We start from the raw sequence: 23,854 nt of genomic DNA, 5'->3' as shown, positions 1-23,854 counted from the left end.
TGAGACCTGTTCTTTTGTTAATGGTGGAAATGACATGAAGAATCCATGTTGGTTTTCATGTGTTTGCCTAAAATATAACATCATATATAATTTGGATGGTGGTGAGGATCATCAGGCCATATGTCATTTGAAAGTAGTTTCCACATTTGCGTGATCATTACCTGTAGCCTCAGCCTCAGGAAGCACATCGTTTTGTGCCTCAGCCAAAATCTGAATTTCTCTGTGGTTCTTCCACGACAAAGTGAAATGGATGAGACTCCTGTCATTGCTTTGATGTTATTCCATGTATTGAAAAAGACGCCAAAGTCACCTTTCCTCCTTTGCTCGCAGCTTCTAGCCCTTTCAGACAGCATTAGGTCCACAGCTACTTCTTGCATTTCTGTTGGGGGCTATACTTTAAGCACATCTATGAACGTATGTTTCCTTCCCTGATTTTTCTTTTCCCTGGATAAGAAGTTAAGCTGATCAAATAGCCGGCATAATGGGGAGTACCGTTTTTCTCTGTTCCCCCCACTCCTCTCTGAGACACAGAATCCTGTGTCTAGGGAGGGCAGCTCTGGTACCCACTGAACCCTATGCTGAGTCCCTTCAGCTCACTAACCTGGCATGAAATGACTTAGATTTTTTTACCTCAAGTATTTTTCTATCAGCTTGGTGTGCTGAATCAGCCCCAAGAGTCCACTGAGTGTCCAAGCACATGTGGTGAAGCGACAGGAGGGACCAGGTGGTAAAAGGGGTGCAAAGGAGAAAATGAGCCCACCTCCTCAGTGGCCACGCACTCAAGCTCAAGCCATCTCATGTAGGTTTATGCTGCATTACTCCTTTACTGACGTAATGCCCACAAAGCCTTCTGTCAGCATAGCTCAAGTTCATAAGCCTATGTCCATAATTTCGGTGTCAGATACGATTTGTTTGGTAAGAAGGTCATTACTGCTTCAACATTTGGTTCCATAAGGAAGATCACTAGCAAGCTATTTGTCTTAAAAAGAAGTACAGTGGTGATGTGGCCTTGAGCCACCGCTAGGCCTGCACCTGGCAGTGTACCTGAGAATGAAATTTGACATATAAAGGAATGTCTTTCTCTAAGGGCTGTCAAGGCATATTCTATGGCATCTTCTTATGATGGCACTCTCTAATGACGGGATCACAGGTATGATTAGGCATATGGCCTAATTCCACGGAATTCCAGGTGAAGCTTTGTTTGTAGTTGAGCCTCTTGGGTCATTGTCATGACTCCTGGGTACTGCACAGAGAATTGAAAAGCTCAACTTCCCCTTACCCACAGAGTGGGAGAGGACAATGACCTTTTCCTAAATTCCATTATCTGCTGAAAAATTCAGTATTATCATCCATGAAGGAAGACTGATGTAAGTTTGATCCAGTCTTTAATATGAGCAGCAATATGTTTCAAGGTTTGTCAGACACTGAGCTACAGTACACTATTGATTAAACACTCCATTGTAGACCAAAAGCGAGTGAGTCATCAATTTTTGCTCAAAATGAGTCATGTAAAACAGCACATCAACTTACTCTGTTGTCTGGTCCGTGTCACCCCCTACCCCCCAGCTAAAAAAAAGAAAGAAATATTGCCTGATCACTCTAACTACTGGTCTTCACTACTGATGCTGAGGAGTACTGGATATGCTGTTCCAATGTGGTGCCCATGGCAGCAAACAACCATCTGTAGCTCATATTCTTCTATCTTCACTGTTTCACGTGTGACTCTTTCTTCAGCCAGCAGGAAAAGGACGATGTAAAGGGCAAATTCAAACTCTTGTTTGTCTGGATTCGTTGGGTTTTCTTTCTTACTTTGCACGAAACTCTCAATGAAATCTAGCCACAAAGCCTAAATTTGTGTTTGATGATAAAAGTTGAACGTTGCTAGTAAATGCCACAGATGCATCACTACTGCTTCTCTAGATTTTAGAAAGGTTTCTGATACTGTCTCCCATAACAGCCTCATAGACAAACTGATGAAGTACAGATTAGAGAAATGGATGATGTAATGTGGTAGGCTGAAAAGTGGATGAATGTCTGCAGCTGAAGGCTTGTGATTAGGGACACAAAGTGTAGCTGGGGCAATTCACCAGTGATGTACCCCAAGGGCCAATACTATCACTATCTGATCAGAAAGTCTCTAAACACAATCTGTGTGGGAGAAATGAACACCCAGGTTAGGCCGTAATCTGAGGCTGTCTTTCAGTTCTGTGTGTAACAGGTGGCACTCGGGCTTATATTTACCTAAATCAGGACAACGTAGAGATTATCATGGGCCATATCCATCAAACGTACCTGTCTCCTTCTTTCCTGGCATAGAGCTGGAACCAGATGTCATAGAGCTGATATTTGAAATCAGCAAGGTTTGGCTTTGCTAGGTTTTTTTTAAGCAGATATCCATGAGCTAGCTGAAGGATAGAAAAACAAGATATATACACAGTTTACTTTTTAATTCAGTGTTTTCAGTGACTGCAAAAGATCTGTGTTACTCACTTTCATGACTTCTGTTGCTAAGATGGCATCAAGAAAACAATTGTTTTCAACTATTTCTTCTGGAGTCACCACTTCTGCTACACCAGTTGATGTCTTGTAGTTGTCCAACAAGGAGATAAAGTCGGGGAACTTCCCTGCAGCCAAGGGCCCACGGGTCACATTACAGACCTTGACTGCTCTTCAGAGTCCTTCATCTTCGCATATGTGGCAGGGCAGAATTGAGAAAGCAGCTGAGCTAGCAAAGCCTGGGATGTGATCTCTAGCCTTGACCCATGGCCCAGTTTGTTCCACATGTGCACTGCGTAGTTGTTCTTAAAGAGCTTGTGAAGCGCCAAGAAGCTGATTGCTTCAGACTTATTCCAGCCCCCCCAGGGAATAGGATAAAAAGCTTCTGGGGAAAGAGCACTCCTGCCTTTGCAGCTCATGTTGTCCTATATGTTACTGATGGAGCACCACTTCCTGAAGACACGCATTAGGAGCTGTGGGCCCCCGGTGCCCCCAGATCCAGCTTTTGTAGTTACCTACAGTCCTGCATGCAAAGCTCCATGAACTTGTGTTTGGGCTTAAAGGAAAGAAAGGCCCCATTCAGTACACACTTGGACTGACTACCAAGCACATTGGTGAGGTTCTTTAAGTTCTTAAGCACAATGAAGACTGTGTCCAGGTAGATGCCACCTAATTTCCATGATGGCAATTCTGCAGGCGTCAGACAGGATGGGTAAGAAATAAGGCTCCCAGCGCTGCTGAGCCTGCAAGTACCACTTTGCCAGAGGTGTTCCAGAGAAAAGCTCCAGCAAGTGCAGGGGCCGGACTTCCACATTGGGAAAGCAGCTCAGCAACGAGAAGCCCCAGTGGTTGGGTAACGAGGCGTTACCATTTGCCAAGCCTTTCATGAACACCATGACCCTTGTCCCATGGTGCGTCCGGGCCTCTGACTCCACAAAGCACATGAACAGGTAACTTGGCTTAGTTTGCTCCGAGGTCTCCACAAAATACACATCCCCAGGGAAAGGAGGGGGCCCACCGGCAGTGGGACAGGGAAGGCAAGGCAAAAACTGAGCACACCTGCTTTGTGTGAGCTGGCCCTCAGCATCCTCCCCAGTTCTCCAGTAGAGCATGACAGAAGCAAAGAACACAAATGAAACAGTGAGGATAAACAGAGCCTCGAGCCTGTGGCTCAGCACCATGGTGGTCTGTTTTGACGGGCAGCTGGACATCCTGGCAGTCTCGCACCCGTCAAAGCCTGCTCTCCCAAGACAACCATTGTGATCTGAAGGGGAGGAAAGAAGAAGAAGGCACTAACAGGCAAGGCAGCAGACCACGAGCCTTGGGACAGTATCACAGCAGAGCAGAACTCTCCTTTCTTCACCTCATTTCTGAAATGGTCTTCTGGCTTCTCCGTATTGTCATAGGGCATGCAGGCCCCACATGAGAAACTACTGCCCACCTTTGGATCCCTCTCTTTCAAACACAAAATAAGGACAAGTGTGTCCTTTCTGTATATTGTAAACCGAGAATGATCCTCAGTTCTGTCCATGTATACTGTCTATGGAAGTTGTGCTTGCCACTTGGAAGGATATACAGCATTTGACACACAAATTGCATACCTTCATGGCGGTGCACAACAAACTCTGGGAACAGCATTAGAGGCCTTATCTATAATCTTCTAGAATTTCAGGTCATTCTGGACATGAGGCATATATGCAAAAACCCTAGGACGAGAAAATAGGAATGTTCTTTATGAATATTCCTGGAGCTCTGTCAACAGACATTGTGCGGAACAGCCTTGATGAGAGTTTTTTCCCCTGATATACAACCTGTCCCTCACAAAACCCGAACACAATGCTAAAACCCCAGTGCAGTCATCCATTCCTATCAAGCGGCATCAGCCTCCCAGGCTGTTGAAAGTTCTGTAAAATATGTTATATATTATTTGGAATAATTTTTAAAGCAGTTTCTCATCCCCTGTTTGGATAAGTGCATGTAAGGCTGGGGAGTTATACAGATCTGATTGTCGAACAGGACTCTGGAAGAGTGCGTGTGTTGATGCAGTACCTGTAAAGTGCCCAGGAATTAAGAAAATACTTTTTTTTTTTATTACAGAACATTATTTTTAGCATGTTAATGTTTTCTCCAAACGGATTAATATATCCACAGGAAAATAGAAGCCCATGACTGGAAAAAGTAAAAACACATGGTTTATGAGCTAGGTTCTTCGGGGTTTCTATTCCCACAGTCATTTTACAAGCAGCAGAAAGGCTGGTGAGAATTTTCACCCTTCAGTGACCAAGGAAAATGACTTGATAAATCTTAAGACATGCAACTGTTCAGAAAAGTCATTCTGGTGATGACAGGATTTCTTACTGCTTCTTTCTCTGAGAAATATGTATGTTATGAAAGCAAGTGACCTGTTCATGGCTTACATTCTAAATAGTTGATTTTCACAATTTTCCTTCCCTTTGACATGGTGGTCTAACTTTTCCATATAGGTTAACTAGCATAACAGCTTGAAATATGACTGTACTTGTTGAGGCAATTTTCAAATACAGAGAAGAAGACAAGCTTGACTCAAATATTGTCTTCTCTGCTCGAGATAACTAGGTAGAAATAATCAACTTCCTCAATTAAGTGAAATATGAGAATTCTTTCTTCCTGCTTACTACTGTGTGTTTGAATAACGGTTTGGAAAAAAAATAGAAGGAAAAGTAAAAATCTGCCATTCAGGAATTCAAGGCTAAGTCCCACATGTGGAATGGAACTAACCTATGTCTCACTTCAGGCCAGGAACTGACTGACTAGGGGACAGCTGTTCAACAAGACTTCCAACTTGAACATTGCATCAGCAGTGCAGTGTGCCTTTGTGACAATGCCATTTAGCTACTTACTGTGATGTATTAGGAAAAACATAACAACCATGGCAAGAGAAGTGATTATTTGCCTCAGCACAGATGAGGTTGCATCTAGAAAAAAAATCTCGGATTGAGCTCTTCAGTACAGGGGAGACAATGATGAAAGTGGAGCAAGTACAGTTAACAACCACTATGATACTTAGTGTTCTGGAGAACATGAGACATGAGGAGAGTCTGAGGATGGCTAGTTTATTCAGCCTGGGGGAGATATAATCACTATTTTCCAATACCCATGGCAGGGTTGGAGTGGGGGGGGCAGTGGCGAGGAAAAGGGGGAGTCAAACTCTTCTGCAAACAACACAGTGAAAAAGAGAGGCAACAGAAACATGTAGCATCAAGGGAAATTCTGTGGTTCAGGCTCAGGACTAGAATGGGGAATCTAGGTTCTTCGAGATGTTCAGGATTCGCCTGAACAGCTTGATCTGGCTTTGGAGTCAATCCTGCTGTGAGCAAGGGTTTCTAGGACATAATTCCAAAGCAGAAACTGCCAGAGGTCCCTTCCCAGCTAAACATATGTATAACTGCAACTATGCAACTAGATTAAATTTCCCTCCCCCTTGAATCTTGTCTCTAAAACAATTGTTTTTTCAAGGTAACAAAAGCCCAATTTCGAGAATGGTTAAAAAATGATAATTTTGGTAATGAAACATTTAACATATTTTGGTTAAAAATTCAATGAAGAGTATCAAAGTACCACTTCCCTAGTACTGATAAACTATTGCTAATCTGTAGTGAAGTTCCAGTCGATGGAAGAAGAGAAGAGGGAAAAACTCCCTGCTTTTGTGTCCTTCCTACCTTTCAGGAGAGGAATTGATCTCAGCTCATGCCTTGCTAGACTTATTTTCATTCTTCCCAGATGTGTTTGACTGATTGTGTTGTTCGCCAATTATTCCTATAAAGAAGACTGAAGCAATGGGGTTCTGTCACTTCTCTGGGAAGCACATACCACTATAAAGGCTTTGTATTGTTTCATTATTAATCCTCAGAGCAATCCTTGAAGCCTGAAGGCTGGTCGCTAATTAGGATTTCAGTTTGACTGTCAGACAGCCTTTGCTGGCGTTGAGGCTGTGATTCCACGTGTGTTTGTTTAAATATTGTAACAATGTCACAGTATTTAAACAACAACAGAACTTCAGGGCACCAAAGTTGCACAGCCCAGCCTTGCTTTTCTTTGTACAAAGGATCTGCTCTCTTTCTAGAAAAGTTACGTCTTTCTACACAGCATTCCAGTGGTGGTCTCAGAAGTGGTGCCACCTCATTCACCCGTTTCTTACCCAAACATCTGCCTCATAATACCCAGCTAGAATTGCCATGGCTGATAGGTGAGGTAAGAACAGTTCTGACAGGTGTGTTAGTGGTCTGCAAAAGATGAACATACAGTTTTGTCCAGGACACAGAGCTGAGCAGCATGGACCTCTCTCGGAGAAGAGCCCCAGGATATATGTATTGATCAGCATACTATCGCAGTGCTCTAATTTGTTTGGTTTGTTTGTTTGTTTGTTTCTTCCTTTCTTCCTCCCCCCCCCCCCCCCCCCCCCAGTGATACTGTCCCTGAGAAAAGAAGCCCAGCATTGAAATGGCAGCAAATCTGATGCCAGATGGAAAAGGTACCAGATATAGACAGATGGATGTGAACTTCTCAGGCCTGCAAAAACTTGAGAGTTTCACAGGAGTACACTTACTTTGCACAAAACTTGTGTTTCTTTCTTCCCACTGGGCTGGGAAGTCTGCATGGATGAGGTTGCCTCCATGCTAAAGAGGCAGAAAAAACATCCAGAGCAACATACGTGGGCAGATTCAATGGCTTGTTGGTCTGAATGGGAAATCTGTTTACACAAATATCTACAAATGCAAAGACAGATGCAAAAAATAAGATGACTGAAAATTATCCTAATGCTAATAAATCCACCTAGATTTGCTAACCATGCAGAAAGGAATCCTGCATGTCAGTTTCCATGCAAAGGCTCAAGATTTAGGTTTTGAGGTGATTTATTTTTTCGAAGCAAACATAATGAATTTGGTCTGAGATAGGAACAATAGTCTATTTTTTTTTTAACACTAAAATCTGCAAAGAGTTTGCTGAGCTGAGAAATGTCTGGCATGACTCAGCACAAACAGGCCTACCTCCGATGACTACCTCAAATGTTTCTCTCAACTTGAAACTCCCAATCTTTGTTGTGACTGTGAGATCCTGGACAGTTTCATGGGGAGGACAAGTCAGCCAGTCTACTGCAGCAAAACCAGATGCCCACAAGGCAGCAGCAGAGATCTGAGTGGAAAACAGGAACGGCTTGAGGAAATTCCTCTCTGACTGAGCTCGGGATAGGAAGACTTGCTCAGTATATGTCTGTTTGGAGACGAAGTATATGTGGCAACCTCAATTAAATACAAACTATTTGAACTACGTTTTAGTTCAAACTGCTGTAAAAATCAATCTAACCCGATCTAAAGTCTCATCTTTAGCTAAGCTGTTGGCATCTCGATATAAATCAGACCCTAAACAAGAAATGTGCACAGGCTTTAAGAGGCCAGTTTTACAACCTTGGAATGCAGCTTCATCCACCGCTATGTCAGGGACTTTGTCCATAAAACTGTATACCTTGTTCTCATTCCCAGTCTTGACTCCACACTGGCTCAATGAGTCTCACCTCATTTGAAGATGGTACTTTATCAACTATCGGAGCTCTTGTAATAGAAAAAAAATAAGCGCAGCCTTCTTCCTCTGCCTGATCCTATTACATTTACCATAACTGTGCCATACCATTGGCTCCTGAATCCCACAGTACAAACTTCTTCCCTGACTATTACAAACATCATATCCAGGTAGTTACATATTGTGCCCTCCAGAAATAACGTTCAGTCAAACAAGAGTTGAGTCAATGTGTTTCTTCTTGCAGTCCATTCAGGTTTTCATTTTGAGTCTTATTTTATGTTCATAACTAACTTTTCAACAAGACGCAACTGCTGAAATGTTATGTGCTGACAGAAAGATGACTGGTTTGCAAGAACTATTACAAAGACTATGCAGGTGTCCATAGGCTGTGGTTCATGTGTTTTGTGAAGACGAGTGTTCTCTATTTTTATTTCCACAGCTTGGGTGGAGGAAGTTCATGCTGCTAGTGCGTGCTAGGGGACTAGCAGCATAAAAGCAAGTTTTGCCCAAGAAGATCTGGAACATAATGACTCACCTTGGAAGAAAAGAAGAATGTCTTGCTCTACATAATTATTTGCATTTTGAGGCACTCAAGGGCACTTTGAAAAGAGTTTTCAGGCATTCCTCTCTCACTGCAAAAATCCTGCCACCTTTGGACAAAACACGTTACATTCTTCCATAACTAAAAAATTCACATACATATATGAGCAGATGATTTCAGCTTGTTCTCAAGAATCTGAAGCCACAATAGAACTTCCCAGGCAGCAGCAGAACATGATGAGACAAGTGATTCAAACTAATCACGATAGGCATCAGTTGCTGCCTAACTTCTCCCCACTGGCTCAGAATATGGCGAGTTATGGTTAGCAGACATATCTTCCTTGTAAATAGCAACAAGTTTTCTGTGTGCGCGATACCTATTGCTGTATGGCTAAGCTCTCCATCAGAATCTACAGGAGTTTAGTTTTTCTGAGAATTAGATCAGCTGAGTATGAAGATAATAATTGTTAAAAATGCTCAGTCAAAACAGAAAATTATTTAATCTGTATTTTTAACATAGGGAAGTTCTGGTATCCATGTCCTACATACTTGCTGGACTGATGCTTTCCCTTGAAACAGAGTTCTGCTTCAGAAGCAATAACAGCACAACATGAACTGTTATTATTTTTGCAACTGGAGGTGGTTGCATGTTAGTGAATATAAAGATTTGCTGATTTATTAGACAGTTTCTTTAACAATTGTGTGGCAATTTATTCTGAATACATTTACAACAATTAGAAAAATTCCAGCAATTCTGAAATTAGAACTCCTGTGCTCAAATTCATAGGCCTGTAATCCTCAGGAGAGAGTTTACATTTGCTGCGTCAAAGTAATATTTCTGGTAAATTGATTCTATCCAAAGAAAACTTATCTAGGTCAATCCCTCAGAGATTCTGGGGTGTGGTTGTACTAATTCGTGTCAGAATACTACTTCGCTGATTGCCCATGCCAAATATATATTAGTTTGCAATCAGCTATGATCCAGGTGAGACCCTGGGGCTTTTGTATTCCCTTACTGAAGGAGACTGTGGACCTGTCCAAGATGCCAAAAGCAAGGAATTAATGCGTTTAGATGCTCCCTGAAGGAAACTGATGCATGAAACCTCTTTCTTACACATCACAGAAGTATCCAGAACAATGCCAGGAACTTGAAACCCACTGCATTCTTCCTTTCAGTAGGGATACAAACCAAGCAATCTTCAAAATGCACATCATGGCTCTGAATATAGGCTGCATAGTCCTAAGACTTCCACATCTCTGCTCTGTGTGTACTGCACTTCCAAACAGCTGAGCTATTAAGCTTACAGCAAATACAGCTGTTTTGCTCTCTGAGTAACTGAAAAAGTTATCTCACTACAGGATTTTACACTAATGTCACTTCTGTGTCTTCCAGCTTCTTTACCTGAGCTAGTTTTAAATGCAAACAAGGCAGCAGAGACATCACTACAGATGCGAAAACCTGCTCAAAAAGCTGAGTAAATCCTAGGTAACTAAACTACCACAAACATTCCTACATAAAATGTTTCCTACAGGGGGTTCCTTCACTCTTTCTTGTTCTATTGTCTCCTTTCTTTTTGATCTACTACCCATCAAGGCTGATGCAACATTTAGGCCTTTGTTTACAAAAAACACAAACCAGCTAATTACTCCGAAAGCCAGCGCAATTTGACTTACCTACACCTTGAAATAAAGGAAGGAAAAGGTGGGATTTTACCTCTACAGATGAGAAAACATTTTGAAGGATTTTGAAATACTAAGAAAACTAGGCTGATTGAGAAATTCTACAGCAACACGATCCAGTCAAAATTTGGGCTGTCTTGAGCCCATCTTTCTCCTTTATACCAGTGCTGGAGTTCATATGTTTGCGCAGAGAGCTGATCTCGGGAAAGAGTGACTAGTGACAGGCTCAATACATGTTCCTGTGGGCTCCTGTGCAAAAGAGGGCACAGGGCCCTGGCACCACAGCGCAGCAGCCGCCTTCTGATTTGCGCTTTACAGGCTTGGAGCCCCATCCCCAGTCACAGCAGTAGATCACACCAAAATAATGCTGCTAGAAAAGGGAAAATCGTTGAATATTATGGATCAGAAATTATAAAGCTTATCTACATGTCACGGGTTAAAGCAGGGCGTCAATAAACTGAGTGACAGACGCGGTCTGTTAACTCTCACCCTCCCACCAGAGGAAGGGAAAAGGAGGAAAAGGGAGAGAGATTTACAAATTGAATATAAAAAGTTTTACTAATAACACTAATAATACTAATAATATTAATAACAAGAAGAAAAATAATGCAAAATGTACAAAATGGATACTGAGTTTCCTGGGGTTCGGTGCCGCGGGCTCCCGCCAGCAGCTGCTTGGCAGCACCAGGCAGTCCCAGTGTGGCCTCAGCAACAGACGGGAGCTGGACTCAGAAATGCAGGGATCGGAATCTGGATGAGGATCACAGGTAGAACAATGAGCAGGGTCCTCTTCAGAAGGTGGCCATGGACGAAGAGAGCCAGACCAGCTTTAAACTGAGTATGGCGTGCACGGCATAGAATACCGCATTCATCAGTATCGGGTCACCTGTCCTGTCTGCCCCTCCCTGCAGGTACGACCCCTTCTGACCCCTCACTTGTGGGACCTAAGAATTCTGTCGGTGACCTTGGCTGTTATAGTGATAATTATAAACAGGGGCCTTTTTCTGCATTCCTTTCCTACCGTTAGCTCAATGTAACCATAAACATTAGGTGTTGTCAGCTTTGGAGTGGACAGTGTCTATAAAATATGCAGCCAGCTTCAGAAAAATGCTGCTACTTAGAAGAACTTAGCTGTAAACAAGACTGACTAAAAGAAAATCGGTTCTGTTTTAATCGAAACCAGGACACTAAATTACCTTCCACTTTATCCTGAATAACAGTTATTTCAGTGGGTAGGTCCTGCAGTAGTGAATCCATTTTCTGATAAAACACAGGACGTTCTCTGTCTGTCGTACACAAAGTTGTGCCTAGAATCCTAAATTCTGTAACTTTCAAGGCAAATACCTTTAATGTGTGATGTAAAGGAGCGTGTAAGAGTTACAGGACATCAGACACTAATTGTCTTATCTGCAGGCACTAAAACTCAAGATACTGGTATAATCCACTAGCCAATATCCAGGAATAGTCAGGACAAAGACCTGTGAAGATGTGTGTTTCAACCAGTTGTGTATTGTGCAACCAGTTCTTGCACAATATAGTCTGAACTGAGACAAGAAATTCTTCACTTGATCTATTCTCTTTTTAATGTGTAGGTTATCACTACTTGGTTCCAACTTGTAGGAAGTAACTCCATATCTGATTATCAGGCCAGCAAGGTGCACATAAGGAATTCAGAGCATCAAAGTATAGAACACCTCATATGACTGACAATCTATGGTCATACCAGAGTTATACACCAGATAAGAAACTAAACCTTCATATCTTTTGAATTAATGTTAGATGTCTTCTATAGAGTTATAGAATAGGTGTAGATAAGCTAGATTTCAAGATTATCATTAACCTTTGTCACTTCAGCAAATGGAGGTCAAGGTATGATTCTTCTGTCCACGTATAGGCATCCAATTTAGAGTTAAATGAACTGTGCTCAATCTTATAAAACAAGGGAGAACACACTGCAGTGGTAGCACAAAAAGCAAAACAATTTCAGCTGCAACATATGAAGAACAGTTTAATGAGTTAATATTTTTAACTACTAGCTTAATAGCTCTCCGGCTGACTAGCATAGCATTGGCGGCCTTCTCCGAAGGTAGGTCGTTCTTCACATCTGGCTTTAGCCAGGGTAGATGGAGAAGAACTAAAGAGGCTTTATGTTTTTATTACCATTTTGGCAGAAGGTGATGCTCATACATAAGTTCTGATCTTGGTGAAGTGTACCTGCTCCTGCTTTCCTTTTTTCTCCCTGCCTTTCTACCTGCCCTTCTCCACCCCTGTTCTTACACATACTGAGTTTGTGTTCACTGCTTGTTTGAAATAAAAGGGATCACTAGAATTTAAGGCCAGAAGCAACTCTAAAATCGCCTAGTCTGACCTTCCACATATCTCAGACACTTATAATTCTCCACATATCAGGGATATGAGTAAAGACATCTACATTGAGGTAGTCTTCCAGAAAATACTGAGGATGAAAAATTTGCCATTTGTCAAGGACAGTTGTTCCCCAGTTAATCAATATCATTGTTACAGAAAATATCACTTCTTGTGTTTAAAATTAGCACTGCCTTAAGTCCCAGCCACTGCTGCTTCTTATGTCATTCTCAGCTACTTTACAGAGCTATTGCAAAGCTGGCATTTTCTCCTTATGAAGGTACTCACACTTATAAAGTGGCACTTATCATTTTAATTTTTTTTAAACTTGTACAGACTGTACTTTTTTAGGCTTCTCAGTGTCAGGCATGTTTCTCCAATCATTGATTCCTTTTTAAGGTTCTCTTCAACAAGCATTGTAACTTTTCAGATGTTTTAACAATTTACGTATGAATTAACAACTACATTCTTTCTCATGCATGATGCTTTCAATATGCATGCCAAGAGATTGCAGTAGTGTTTTTTACAGTTTCATATTGACTTTCATGCTGATTTCTTTGTCCTCTGCTACCCCAAAATGGTTTTCAGTGGCAATGCTTCCCCCCATACCCCGTCTGTTGCTATAGATAGCTTTCTTCCTTAATAACTATAAAACTTTGGTGTCTTTGGCAGTATTATTAAAAGCAAAAAAAAACCATCCAAGTCCGCCATCTCTACGTATGGATTCAGGTCGCAAAAAAAAAAACCCTAGTGCCCTGTAAAACTGCTCTCTTTTAGTTGTTGTTTTGTTTCTTGTTGCATCACCAATGACATATTGAACAGCAGTGATATGCTCCTTGTCTGTTCTAGTGAATCTCCATGTTATCCAATTTCACCCTAGGCTTGCAGTGAAACCTGAAAGAGAACCCTGGAGCAAAAAAATATGGTCTCATTTTCCATTCTCCCATCTCCCTGACAGACTGACTAAACAATAACGGGAACAATGTCCTCATCCTAAAGGGTTCATCCACAGATACTATCTGCTGCCTGCTTACCTTACCTCCTGCTACAGCAAGCACTGCCCTAGAATGTTCTCTTTTCCTACATCACCCATTCACCAATCCCCACTGCATAAAGCCAGACTAGAAATGGTTGTCTGTCCCTCCGAAATAAAACAATTCGTTCCAAAGAACAGCAGTTAGGGTCTGCTCTCAATTAGGAGCCACTTAATCTGTGTGCATACGTGGTCAATTATTACATTAATTCATAGGATTAATTCCTTCCTCTTTAGGTAGGTCACTGTATATAAAATAAGATGAATTTTAAGCCTTTTTCTTCCACCTTTATAGAGGTTTTGCAACAAAGTCTGGAAAGGTTAAAACACAAATGAAACCCATGGCATTGAGCTTGAACAATTTCAGTGATTTAATTACACCAAAGACAAACAGGGAAGCCAATGGAACTGCTGTGTCTGAAGTTCTGTTTATCGATGCCCTTTTGTTTAGTCAGTAAAAAAATCTTTCCATGGGCCTGTGGCAAAACTTCCTAAGAAAAAGAAAGGAAGAAAGAAGCATGGAAGACACGGCGAAAGGCAGGAAGGAAAAAAGCCTTGAAACCTGATTGTTACAACAGTCACTGCTTTGGTGGTATATCTGTTAAAGAATTCTGACAAAGTAGAATATATATTCCTTCTACACACCATCATAATATATTCAGATAGTGAACCTCATACATATAGAGGCATATGATGTGCCTAAAGCTATAGACATATCAATTGCATGTGTTAGAACTTCACCATTTCTGAATATCAACATAGTTCTGCTCCCAGTCAACCATAGTGCCCAGGTTTTGCCTCTCCAGCCCCAAGGGCGCACAATTATTCAAAATCAGAGCTTGCCTGGTAAAAGGTTGACTGATTCTTTTTGATGTTAGTTCAAAATCAGTTTGGGAGTGTTTTCTTTTAGACTTGATTCTCAGGAATGAAATCAGATAAGCAGTCTGAAGAGCTGTGGGTAGAAGAGGAGCTCAGCACAGAGCTGCTTCTGGAGCAGTTCCCTTGCACTTCTGTATCTATGACTCAGATGAGAAATACAGCAATTCCAGAGTGATAAACCAACAGACTGGTGGGTGTTTTCTTAATCTGTTCCCATTCCCTATCACTGCCCCTCGCTACAGATCATCTCTCAGCACAGAACTGAGGCCAGCACTGTCATATTTTATATCTATGACATGCTATTTCTACAAAGATGTTCAGCAAATACTCAGGGTGCACATGGGTCATAAACAAAGGCATTTTGTGACTTTGTGAAGATGTATATCTTGTTGAGATACTTCAAATAATAGAGGGTGTCTGAACTCAGTGGATTGCCTGACGGCAATCCAAAATTTGCTGCTTTTCTAGAAATTTTGCCCTATGCTTTCTTCTCTGGCATAGCACAATTCTGCTGTTCTATTGTTCCATCTAAAAGGAGAATCACTAGTGAAGGACATTGAAGTCTATAAATGACCAGGTAGCCTGGCATAGGACTGAGTCATATCATGTACCAACTCTCAGTCACCTTCATCCTCTCACACTACACTCAGCAAGGTCCTCAAACAAGGATCTGGTACTTTTCACAACACACTGGATTTGGACAAGACCTGAGCCACGTATAGAACTCTAGTTCTGGGAAGAACATTTACTTTTATGTCTCAGATATTCAGCTAACCCTTGAAAAGCACCCTGAGAATTTGACATGAAAAAAAAATGTGAAAAGCACGTGTTCTCTTTTCAAATGAGCTTCTCTTTCTGCCAGTAATCTTGTTGACACATAAATAGAATGGTGCAACAAAAAGCCCCAGTTTCTAGTTTGTGTCTAGCCTTGGACACAGGAAGGAACACAGGACCCCTGTAGTCTACTATGTTGCAGGTACACCTGCTGTGCTCCTCATGGTCAGCAGGCCAGTCACAGGGCTCAAGAGCAATTTAACTGGATCATGTGGCTCTTACCTCAGAGGACTTCATCTTAAACATACCAACAGCACCACACTATCAGCTGTCTTTCTGCTAGGGAATGTTCTGTGCTCCACTGAGATCATTGGTGACTCCACGACTTCTTAATAACCTGATTCCCCAGAACATCAGGTGTTTTAGCAGAGAATCCTTGGATCCATCCAAACTGTGATTCAGATGGGATTTCTGAGAATACTTTTAAATAGGAATACTTTGAACACTGAAGTGTGAATACTTTTAAGTATTCACAGAATAGGTTGCTCACAGATGTCACCCTAGTTGCAACTGTCCCAGAAGTTAGACTTCTATATAGATCATCCATTTGACTGGGCATCAAAACAAAAATAAAAATAGGAAGGCATAAGCCTGTATTACAGACAATTTTGTATTTATGCTTCCTTTCAGAGAACAGAACTTTATAAAACTCCCAAAGTTCCTGATATAAACTACAATAATATGCAGATGTACTTGTTTTCAGATAGATTAAATATATATCTAAAGCATCTTTTGAATGAAATGAAGACCTCCATCAAAAATTGTTCTCTTGGTCTCGACGAATAAAAAAACTTGGGTATGGTTCTTGTAATCAAAACAACATTCACCATTTTCATAACAAAAAGGACTACAAATTACTAACACTAGCATTATTTGCAACAGCAGCTATTGTCTGGAAAGTGGTCCTGCAAAGTTCATTAATTTTCTACTCGGGAAAAATTTAAGCATATATATACTGACTGCTGAAGATACATCTTATACAAACGTGTCAACACTAACAACCCTTGCAAGTCATTTTAGCACATCCATTTCTGATCAAAGCACATAATCTCTTGATTTATTAATACTTCCTATTAGCCTTTCTGTTCATGACTCTGAACATGCTGTGGTGGCTCAGCTGGCATGAAATTAAGCAAACCAAACTACAGTCTTTCCCCTCTTGCTCCTTTCCTTGTCTTGCTCCTCCAGACATACCTGCATGTAATTTAGGAATTATCCTTACAAAGCACTTGATTAGAATTTCTGTCTGAGTAAAGTCTTATGTAACAGCTGTTCTATTCCAGAACAACACAGATCTTTTTCCCAGAATAAACAAATATTGTGCTCTGGAAGTGTACAAAGTTTTGTAAGAACAGGTAACATTACATCACCAGGAGCCTTTCAGGAATAAGTGTCGAACAGATTATCCGTTAGTGGCTGTTTTAGCCAAATTCACTGCATGCACAGGCTGTTACTTCATCCTTTTAGCTCCTAAGGAACAAAGTAACACAGATCGTATCTGTTTGCCTTTTTACCATTCTCATGTCCACCTCAGCAAAAAACATAATTGCCAGCACACTATATTCAGTGCATTATTGGAAATAATAAATCTGCGGCAATTCTTTAGGGACATTCCAGTAAACTTTGAAAATGCAGCTTTTGTTTCAAAATAAAAGCCAAAGGGGAATTGATTATGTTCCAAGATATTAACTGTGAGTGCTCTTTTGCCTTCTCCAGAACCAAATAGCACAGGGTATCAGCGGAGAAGGTATACTGGATTAGAAAAGCCTCTGGTCAGTTCAAGTTTAAAACCACTAAAACAAGGGTTTATTATTTCAGATCTATTAGACGAAATCAGTTTTAAGGAACAATACCCATCTACTATGGTCATCAAAATTAAAATCTTGGAAAGTTCCAAACATAACTCGTGATCTTTGCTTACTAGACCAGAGTTCTTTTCCAAAGTACAGCTAGTACAGCTAGGCTGGAAACATAATATCTACTACTCCTTTTGTTTCAGGTATAGGTAACTCAGGAGATACAGATTTCCTCTCCCCTGGAAGATCATCTCACCTCCAATATCTCTCGCTTTTAAAAGTCTTGGGTGTTGAGTTCTTTGAGAAATTTGCTAAAAATTCTTCTCATACTACATCCAAAACACAACAGCTACTGAGAGGAAAATTAACTCTATCCCAGCCGAAACCAGGACAACGACTATCACAGCGAACAGCATCACACTCTGGTATTTGATTTGGCACACTGGAGAGTTCATTCATTTTTAAGAATAAAAGTTAGTTAAGATTAAGACAGGGACCTAATACTCTTGAAATTAGGACTCAAGCTTATCTAAATTTTGGCCACTGGGTACTTCTACAGAAAAGTTGTTGAAATATCTTCACAAGAACATGGAGTAGTTTTGCAAATGAAGATAATAACTTTGCAGTTATCTGTGATATCCGTTTGTAGAACCTCTTGACTAGAGTAGTGCTGAGGTACATCAAACATCTTGATGTCTATCAATCAGAACTAAAATTCTCTGCATGTCTTAATAATCATACTTGGGTTTACTCAAATTAAGCTAATGGAATTGAGGATTTGTTGAGGGTAGTTTTGTATTTTTTGGCAAATACTTTATTTGCAGGAAAATGAAGTTTGTTTTATCTTAAGGCTATTCAGGAATTTGGAACTAATTTAACAACTAGTTTATAACCAAAAAGTGCGACTCAGTAATGGTTGCTGGATTGAGGCACAAATAAACAAAACTATCACACTTAAAATTTAGAAGAAAAGGAAAACAATACCTTATTGTGTGTTTCAATTCAGTCACCTACTCTGTGGCAGCACTGAATTTAAAACCATATAATAGATGATTCAGAGCAGGATTTGAATCAAAGTCTTATGAAATGGCTCTGACCAGACTCTTACCAGGTATTCCTTATTAAACTGCTCTCAGTATCTGCAGGTGGAAGACAGTTTTCAAACATGAAATGATAGATTTCAAACACGAAAAATATCTTAAACTATTTGTGTAGCCTCATGAGACAACATAGGAGGAGGTGAATACTGGTCAAAAGGTGATCAGTTCTTGGACCCACTTGCACAGGATAACTAAGGTCAATGGGTTTGGACAGTGTCACTGAGAGTAACATTTAGCTCATAAAAATGCAACAGCTGTGGGCTGTTTGTGTTACATAATAAACTTTTAGATAAACCTGTTAGAAAAATTCACTCTTAAAAATACAGTCATTTATGGTAATGACTACTTTCCTAATACTCTATTAGCAGTGCTGCATTCCTCAGCATGTTATCTATGTAATCATCTAGAAGAATGTCCCAGACAACTCTACATGAAATTCCAGTTCCTGCTAGGTAGTGGGGTGCTTTTTAGATATCTGAATAAACAACATTGGTGTAACATGAAACACGAACACATCACTGACAGTCCTTGACCTTACCTACATCAGGAATGCACGTATTGTTGAAAAATGTTATGCATTTTCTAATGATATATACATAATCTAATGACATATAATAATTTTAAAAAGCATAATCAAAACACATATAATCATTTAAATAAATAAAAACCTCTGGAAGATCAACTTAGTCCCATATTTAGTGTGACAGAGAGTTACAGTATATTACCCCTTACGATACAGTGAAAGTTTTTAATCAACATTGACCTACTGGGAGACATGAGGTTGAAAATAGGGAGAGGTAGTACAAGTTATCCAAGGCCATGCACAACAATTAAAATTCAGGGTTACATGATGTTTGTAATGATTTCCCTTTTTATTGTATGAATCTAGGGTAACATAACCTTGGCCATAACGTGACACAATGGGAGCTCACTAACTCAGTGTTCGGTCAGAGAACATGGCTAGTGACACATACGATGCAGAAAGATGCCAGAGATTTTCTAAACGGGATCAAAGCCACTCGTGAAGGATATATATAAGGCACTTAGTGTGCCAGGGAGCAGGGGAATGATGTAATGTAAACTAGCATAACAGCACTGAAGATGGGAGAATCTGCAGTATATTTAACTGTCCCTTTCCTGGTAGAGCTTCACTTTGAGAATGCCGTTAAACAAGTCTCTTGCATTTCCAACTGCATACAGTAGATTTATGCCACTGGTCATGGTATGAATGTAATCTACCTTAAAAAAAAAACAACCCAAATTTTCAATTCACTACACTTTATTTTTTTTATTGTATTGTGCTTTTTTTCCTCACTATATCATGTTCCAGAAGTAAATTACACTTTCTGTAAAAAACACTTTTTTTTTAGTTGGCAACATCACTGATTTCTTACATTATATGAAGGACAGGATCATCCTCCTCTTTATCATTCATTGTTTTAGGAAATCTTCCCTCTATGCGTACACTCTCCTCCTTACTAATCTTTCTAAATCAAACAATTTCAAGTCTGTCTCACATCATAGTTTCTTCATGCTTTACAGAAGTTTTTGTAAGTATTCTTATATTCCCTTCATTTTTTTGAGATGGGATAACCAATGCTGAACACATGATTCCAGCAGAAAGTTCTCTCACTCATTTACAGAATGGGACAGGACCACGTTGGCCCTGTGATTATTCACTTCTCTCATTCAGCTTGTGCCTACTTCTAGACCTAAGCATTACAATATTCTCATTGTTATTCCCTTCCTACTTTTAAGTAGGCTAAAATTTTTTAAAGGAATTCACTAACAATGAAAATATTCTAACATCTCACCCCTTTCCTGTTTTCAGACACATTCCATTAATTTCATTATTTGCTTTGAACAGTTCATTAATTCAGTGGTAGGGAATATTGGTAATAGAGCAAGAGGACTTAGAGGAAAGGTTTCCAGTTGCTGACCTTCTAGTTACTGTACAATTACTGTCCCTCTGGACTTCAGTTCTCAAGGCAAGTTTTACTGCCTTCACGTTCATGAATTCCTCAGCTGCAAGCCATCATGATTAAGCCAAAGAGAATTACAGTACGCACACCCTAAGACTTAATAGAGCAAATAAATGATTGAGCCAGTCCTGTGATTCACCTATTTGGCCACTCACGGGAAATAATCACCTACATTGCAGTACTGAGTTTCCCCAAATACCTTGCAAGAGTAGAGTCTGCAGTAGCTAACATGTTATCGTTGTGAAATTTTTTTACCCTGACAAAAGTTTATTCCTCTTGCTGTATTCTGACTGCCCAGCAACAGAGCAGCAGGTAACCTTGATCATCCCCTCCCTCTCCTAAATACTGTTTAAGTAACACAGATGCTATGGTCCCTGTGCTATGGATCCTGAACATTCGTAACAATCATGATTGTTATATGTAGCTCCCTGCAGGTAAGGATGAGATACTTCTCAGATAGCTAAAACTCAGAGGAGCTACCAATTCACCAAGTACACTTCAATGTTGAAGTGGCAGTCCCTTTTGCGGTCTGATTTCAGACTGGTTGGCTATCCCCCACCTCACTGGACATCACTGTCAGAAAAGGGGGATGTCGAAAGCATGGCAGCAGAGCAAGGTGGAGCTCAGCCCCACCCTTGTCCCTGCCCCACGTATGCATTCTCCCATACCTCCTTGTGCCGGGGTTGTCTTGTTCTGTTCACAACACATCAAGAATTGATCCAGCTGAAAACAAACCTTTTTCTCAGGTTTCTAGTCTGCAACAAGCTCACTTCTCTGCACAGCCACTTTGGCATTAGCGCTGGCACAAGGAAGGTGATAGAATAGATGTAGAAGGTTTTGGACACAGGGAGAAGACTTCTGCTTTCAGAGGCAGCCAAAGCATGTAACATCAGCTTACTGTGACCACACCACGTAATTAAGCCTCAGTGAAGAGGCTGTACAATTTCTCATTTGCTGACTTTGTTCCCCTAGGACTTTGCATGTGGGGCGGAAGATTCCTGTTATCTCTGTTTTACTCTTCTTCACAGTCACACAATTTTAAAATGCTTTAAGATCTTGTCCCTCTTCACAAACATTTCAGCAGAGAAGAGACATATCAGATACGATACGTAATAATCATGGGTGTGACACCTCAAATTTCTGGTTGCAATTGGGCCAAAGGTCAGAGTATGACTCCTTCAGGACCACAAACTGTTAATGATGGCAAAAGATTCATATGATCTCTGTTGTGCTTTCCCTGATAATTTGAAGCTGCTGAATTCTTAGTTGTCAAATCAGCTATGCCATTGTGTTGCAGTGTCCTTTAGTTTGCCCTTAGCATCTTCGGAATGCCCATTTCTTAACACCCAATGATATATGAAACGAATAACTGTTCCCAAGTTGCGTGGAGACAGCAATTATTCTCTGCCTCTAAGTCTAAGGCAGAAAACAATTAAACACCAGGAGGGGACAGCAGACAAGGAAAAAAACCTAAAGCAAAAAGCAGAAAGGAACAGAAAGTCTTGGACATACCCTTTTTGCTGCAGTAGGTTGATTTCATCCAGGCACCTAGCCTGAGCTCTTTCACTCTGTAAGCTGTGCTAAAAAGAGCTCCAGAGCCAGAGGCAACCCGTGATCCTCAGGCAGGACCATCCCCATGGTTCTGAGCCCTCCTCAGCTGAACTCAAGTGGCCACCTCCATCTCTTTCTCCCTCTAATGTGTAAATGGCACTTCCTTCCCCTGTTCCACCTGGGATAATACAATCCAAGTGGGAAAGAGGTGCTTCTGCAGAAAAAGTCAGTGCAGAAGAGTGGCAGAAAGCTGCAGCACTTGGCTAAGGTAGGCAACTTGGCTGAGTTTCAAAGACAGACAGCCTGCTAGAGAGTTGCTGAGTGAAAGACAGCAAGAACACACCTCTCTTACATCTACTTCCTGAATTAAAGAGGGGCATCTTTCTTCAGAAACTGTAAGAATTCTGCTGTGTTCCCCAAATAGTCTTGTTTGTACTCTACACAGGACTTCCAGCACATATTTTCAAGAACAGATTTTTAAGAGAAACAGTAGAGGTACAAGAGAAGTAGTAAAGGCTGTCAGGGGCTCCACTTTTCCTCCTCTCCCTCTCACCTTCTTTCTGTTTCAGATAAATTTTGTCCCTGTCTGCAGAAGAACAAACAATGATAGGGACAGAAGACCCAATGGGAAGGTTTGCTTGAAGCTCTTCTGCTTTAAGTTCCAGACAAACTTCTCTTGTGTCTCTTTCCACTACAAGCAAGCCCACATGCATACGCCTAAAATCCAGTCCTCAGTAACAGCTACCTATGTCCTTCAGCTATCCTAAGATGTTCTTTTCCCTGTGAGTCATCAAACCAAATGTATATCAACAAAGGGACAGAAAAGGAGTCATTTTCACAAGTTCTTTTTAATGCAGACCTCTGTTGCACCTACAAAAATAAACTTGCAGGTATTTGATATCCCTGAATGAAAATTTCATCATGCTAGTTTGGCAATAAAAAAATGTAAGGGGCCAGGAATCAGGCTGTCATTTCTTATCTTTCATGCTACTCAACTGAATGAGCATGAAAAGCATACCAACCCAAAACTATATGTGAGGCCGAGTTAGGTCAAAGGTCTCTTGTTAAACAGACATAACAAAGCCCTGGTATCATCTAACTGTCACCATAAACCAAGGATGGCAACTTCATTCTCTAAGCATGACCAGAGATCAAAGAAAACTTGCTTTGATCTGTAAATCATGAGTTGGAATGATTATAATCTGCTGCAGGTTTGACAGGCTGACTTGAGCCAGGTCTCTGGGTACAGTCTGTCTGCTGAACTGCACGAGGATAAACCCTGTTGTATTGGGTTTGCATGGCAAGGCTTTGGTAGTGGGTGGCTACAGGGGCTGCATCTGTGAGAAGCTGCTAGAAGCTTCTCCTGTGTGTGATAGTGCCAATGCCAGTCAGCTCCATGATGGACCCACCACTGGCCAAGGCCAAGCCAATTAGCAACAGTGGTAGCACCTCTGCAATAACATATTTAAGAAGAGGAAAAAAACTGCAGCAGGTGAGAGGAGGGAGGCTATGTGGAGGAACAACTCCGCAGACACCAAGGTCAGTGAAGAAGGAAGGGGAGGAGGAGCTTCAGGTGCCAGAGCAGAGATTCCCCTGCAACCCATGGAGCAGACCCTGCAGTCCATGGAAGACAACTGTGGAGCATATATCCACTTGCAGCCCATAGAGGACCCCATGGCAGAGCAGATGGATGCCTGATGGAGGCTGTGACCCCGTGGGAAACCCACGGCTCCTGGTAGGACCTGTGGCCCCTGTGGAGGAGAGGAGCCCATGCTGCAGCAGGTTTGCTGGTAAGATTTGTGACCCCACAGGGAACCCACAGGGGAGCAGTCTGTTCCTGAAGGACTGCAACCTGTGGAAGGGACCCATGCTGAAGCAGTCTGTGAAGAGCTGCAGCCTGTGGAAAAGACCAACATTGGAGAAGTTCGCGGAGGACTGTCTCCTGTGGGAGGGACCCCATGCTGGATCAGGGGAGGAGTGTGAGGAGTCCTCTCCCTGAGGAGGAAGGAGCAGCAGAGAAAAAGTGTGATGAACTGACTGCAA

At 41.2% G+C, this 23,854-nt stretch overlaps 2 protein-coding genes across 2 annotated transcripts; both read right to left on the bottom strand.

Annotated features, from left to right (window-relative positions):
• Positions 1-1,603: 1,603 nt before the first annotated feature.
• LOC104335271 (poly(U)-specific endoribonuclease-like) lies at positions 1,604-2,625 on the bottom strand (the record flags this gene model as incomplete). The annotated part of the gene is made up of 3 exons (XM_009940993.2): positions 1,604-1,808; positions 2,293-2,405; positions 2,491-2,625. Coding segments are annotated over 3 exons (453 nt in total), but the record flags the coding sequence as incomplete, so codon positions are not given.
• Positions 2,626-2,645: 20 nt separating this feature from the next.
• On the bottom strand, positions 2,646-3,707 carry A4GALT (alpha 1,4-galactosyltransferase (P1PK blood group)). The gene is given in 4 exon segments (XM_009940974.2): positions 2,646-2,978; positions 2,980-3,016; positions 3,018-3,176; positions 3,178-3,707. Coding segments are annotated over 4 exon segments (1,059 nt in total).
• Between the last annotated feature and the right edge of the window lie 20,147 nt (positions 3,708-23,854).

This window comes from Opisthocomus hoazin, chromosome 1, assembly GCF_030867145.1.
Source record: "Opisthocomus hoazin isolate bOpiHoa1 chromosome 1, bOpiHoa1.hap1, whole genome shotgun sequence".
Classification (NCBI taxonomy): Eukaryota; Metazoa; Chordata; class Aves; order Opisthocomiformes; family Opisthocomidae; genus Opisthocomus; species Opisthocomus hoazin.
Note: the sequence above shows the minus strand (reverse complement) of the source record. Positions and strands in the feature narration are given on the sequence as shown.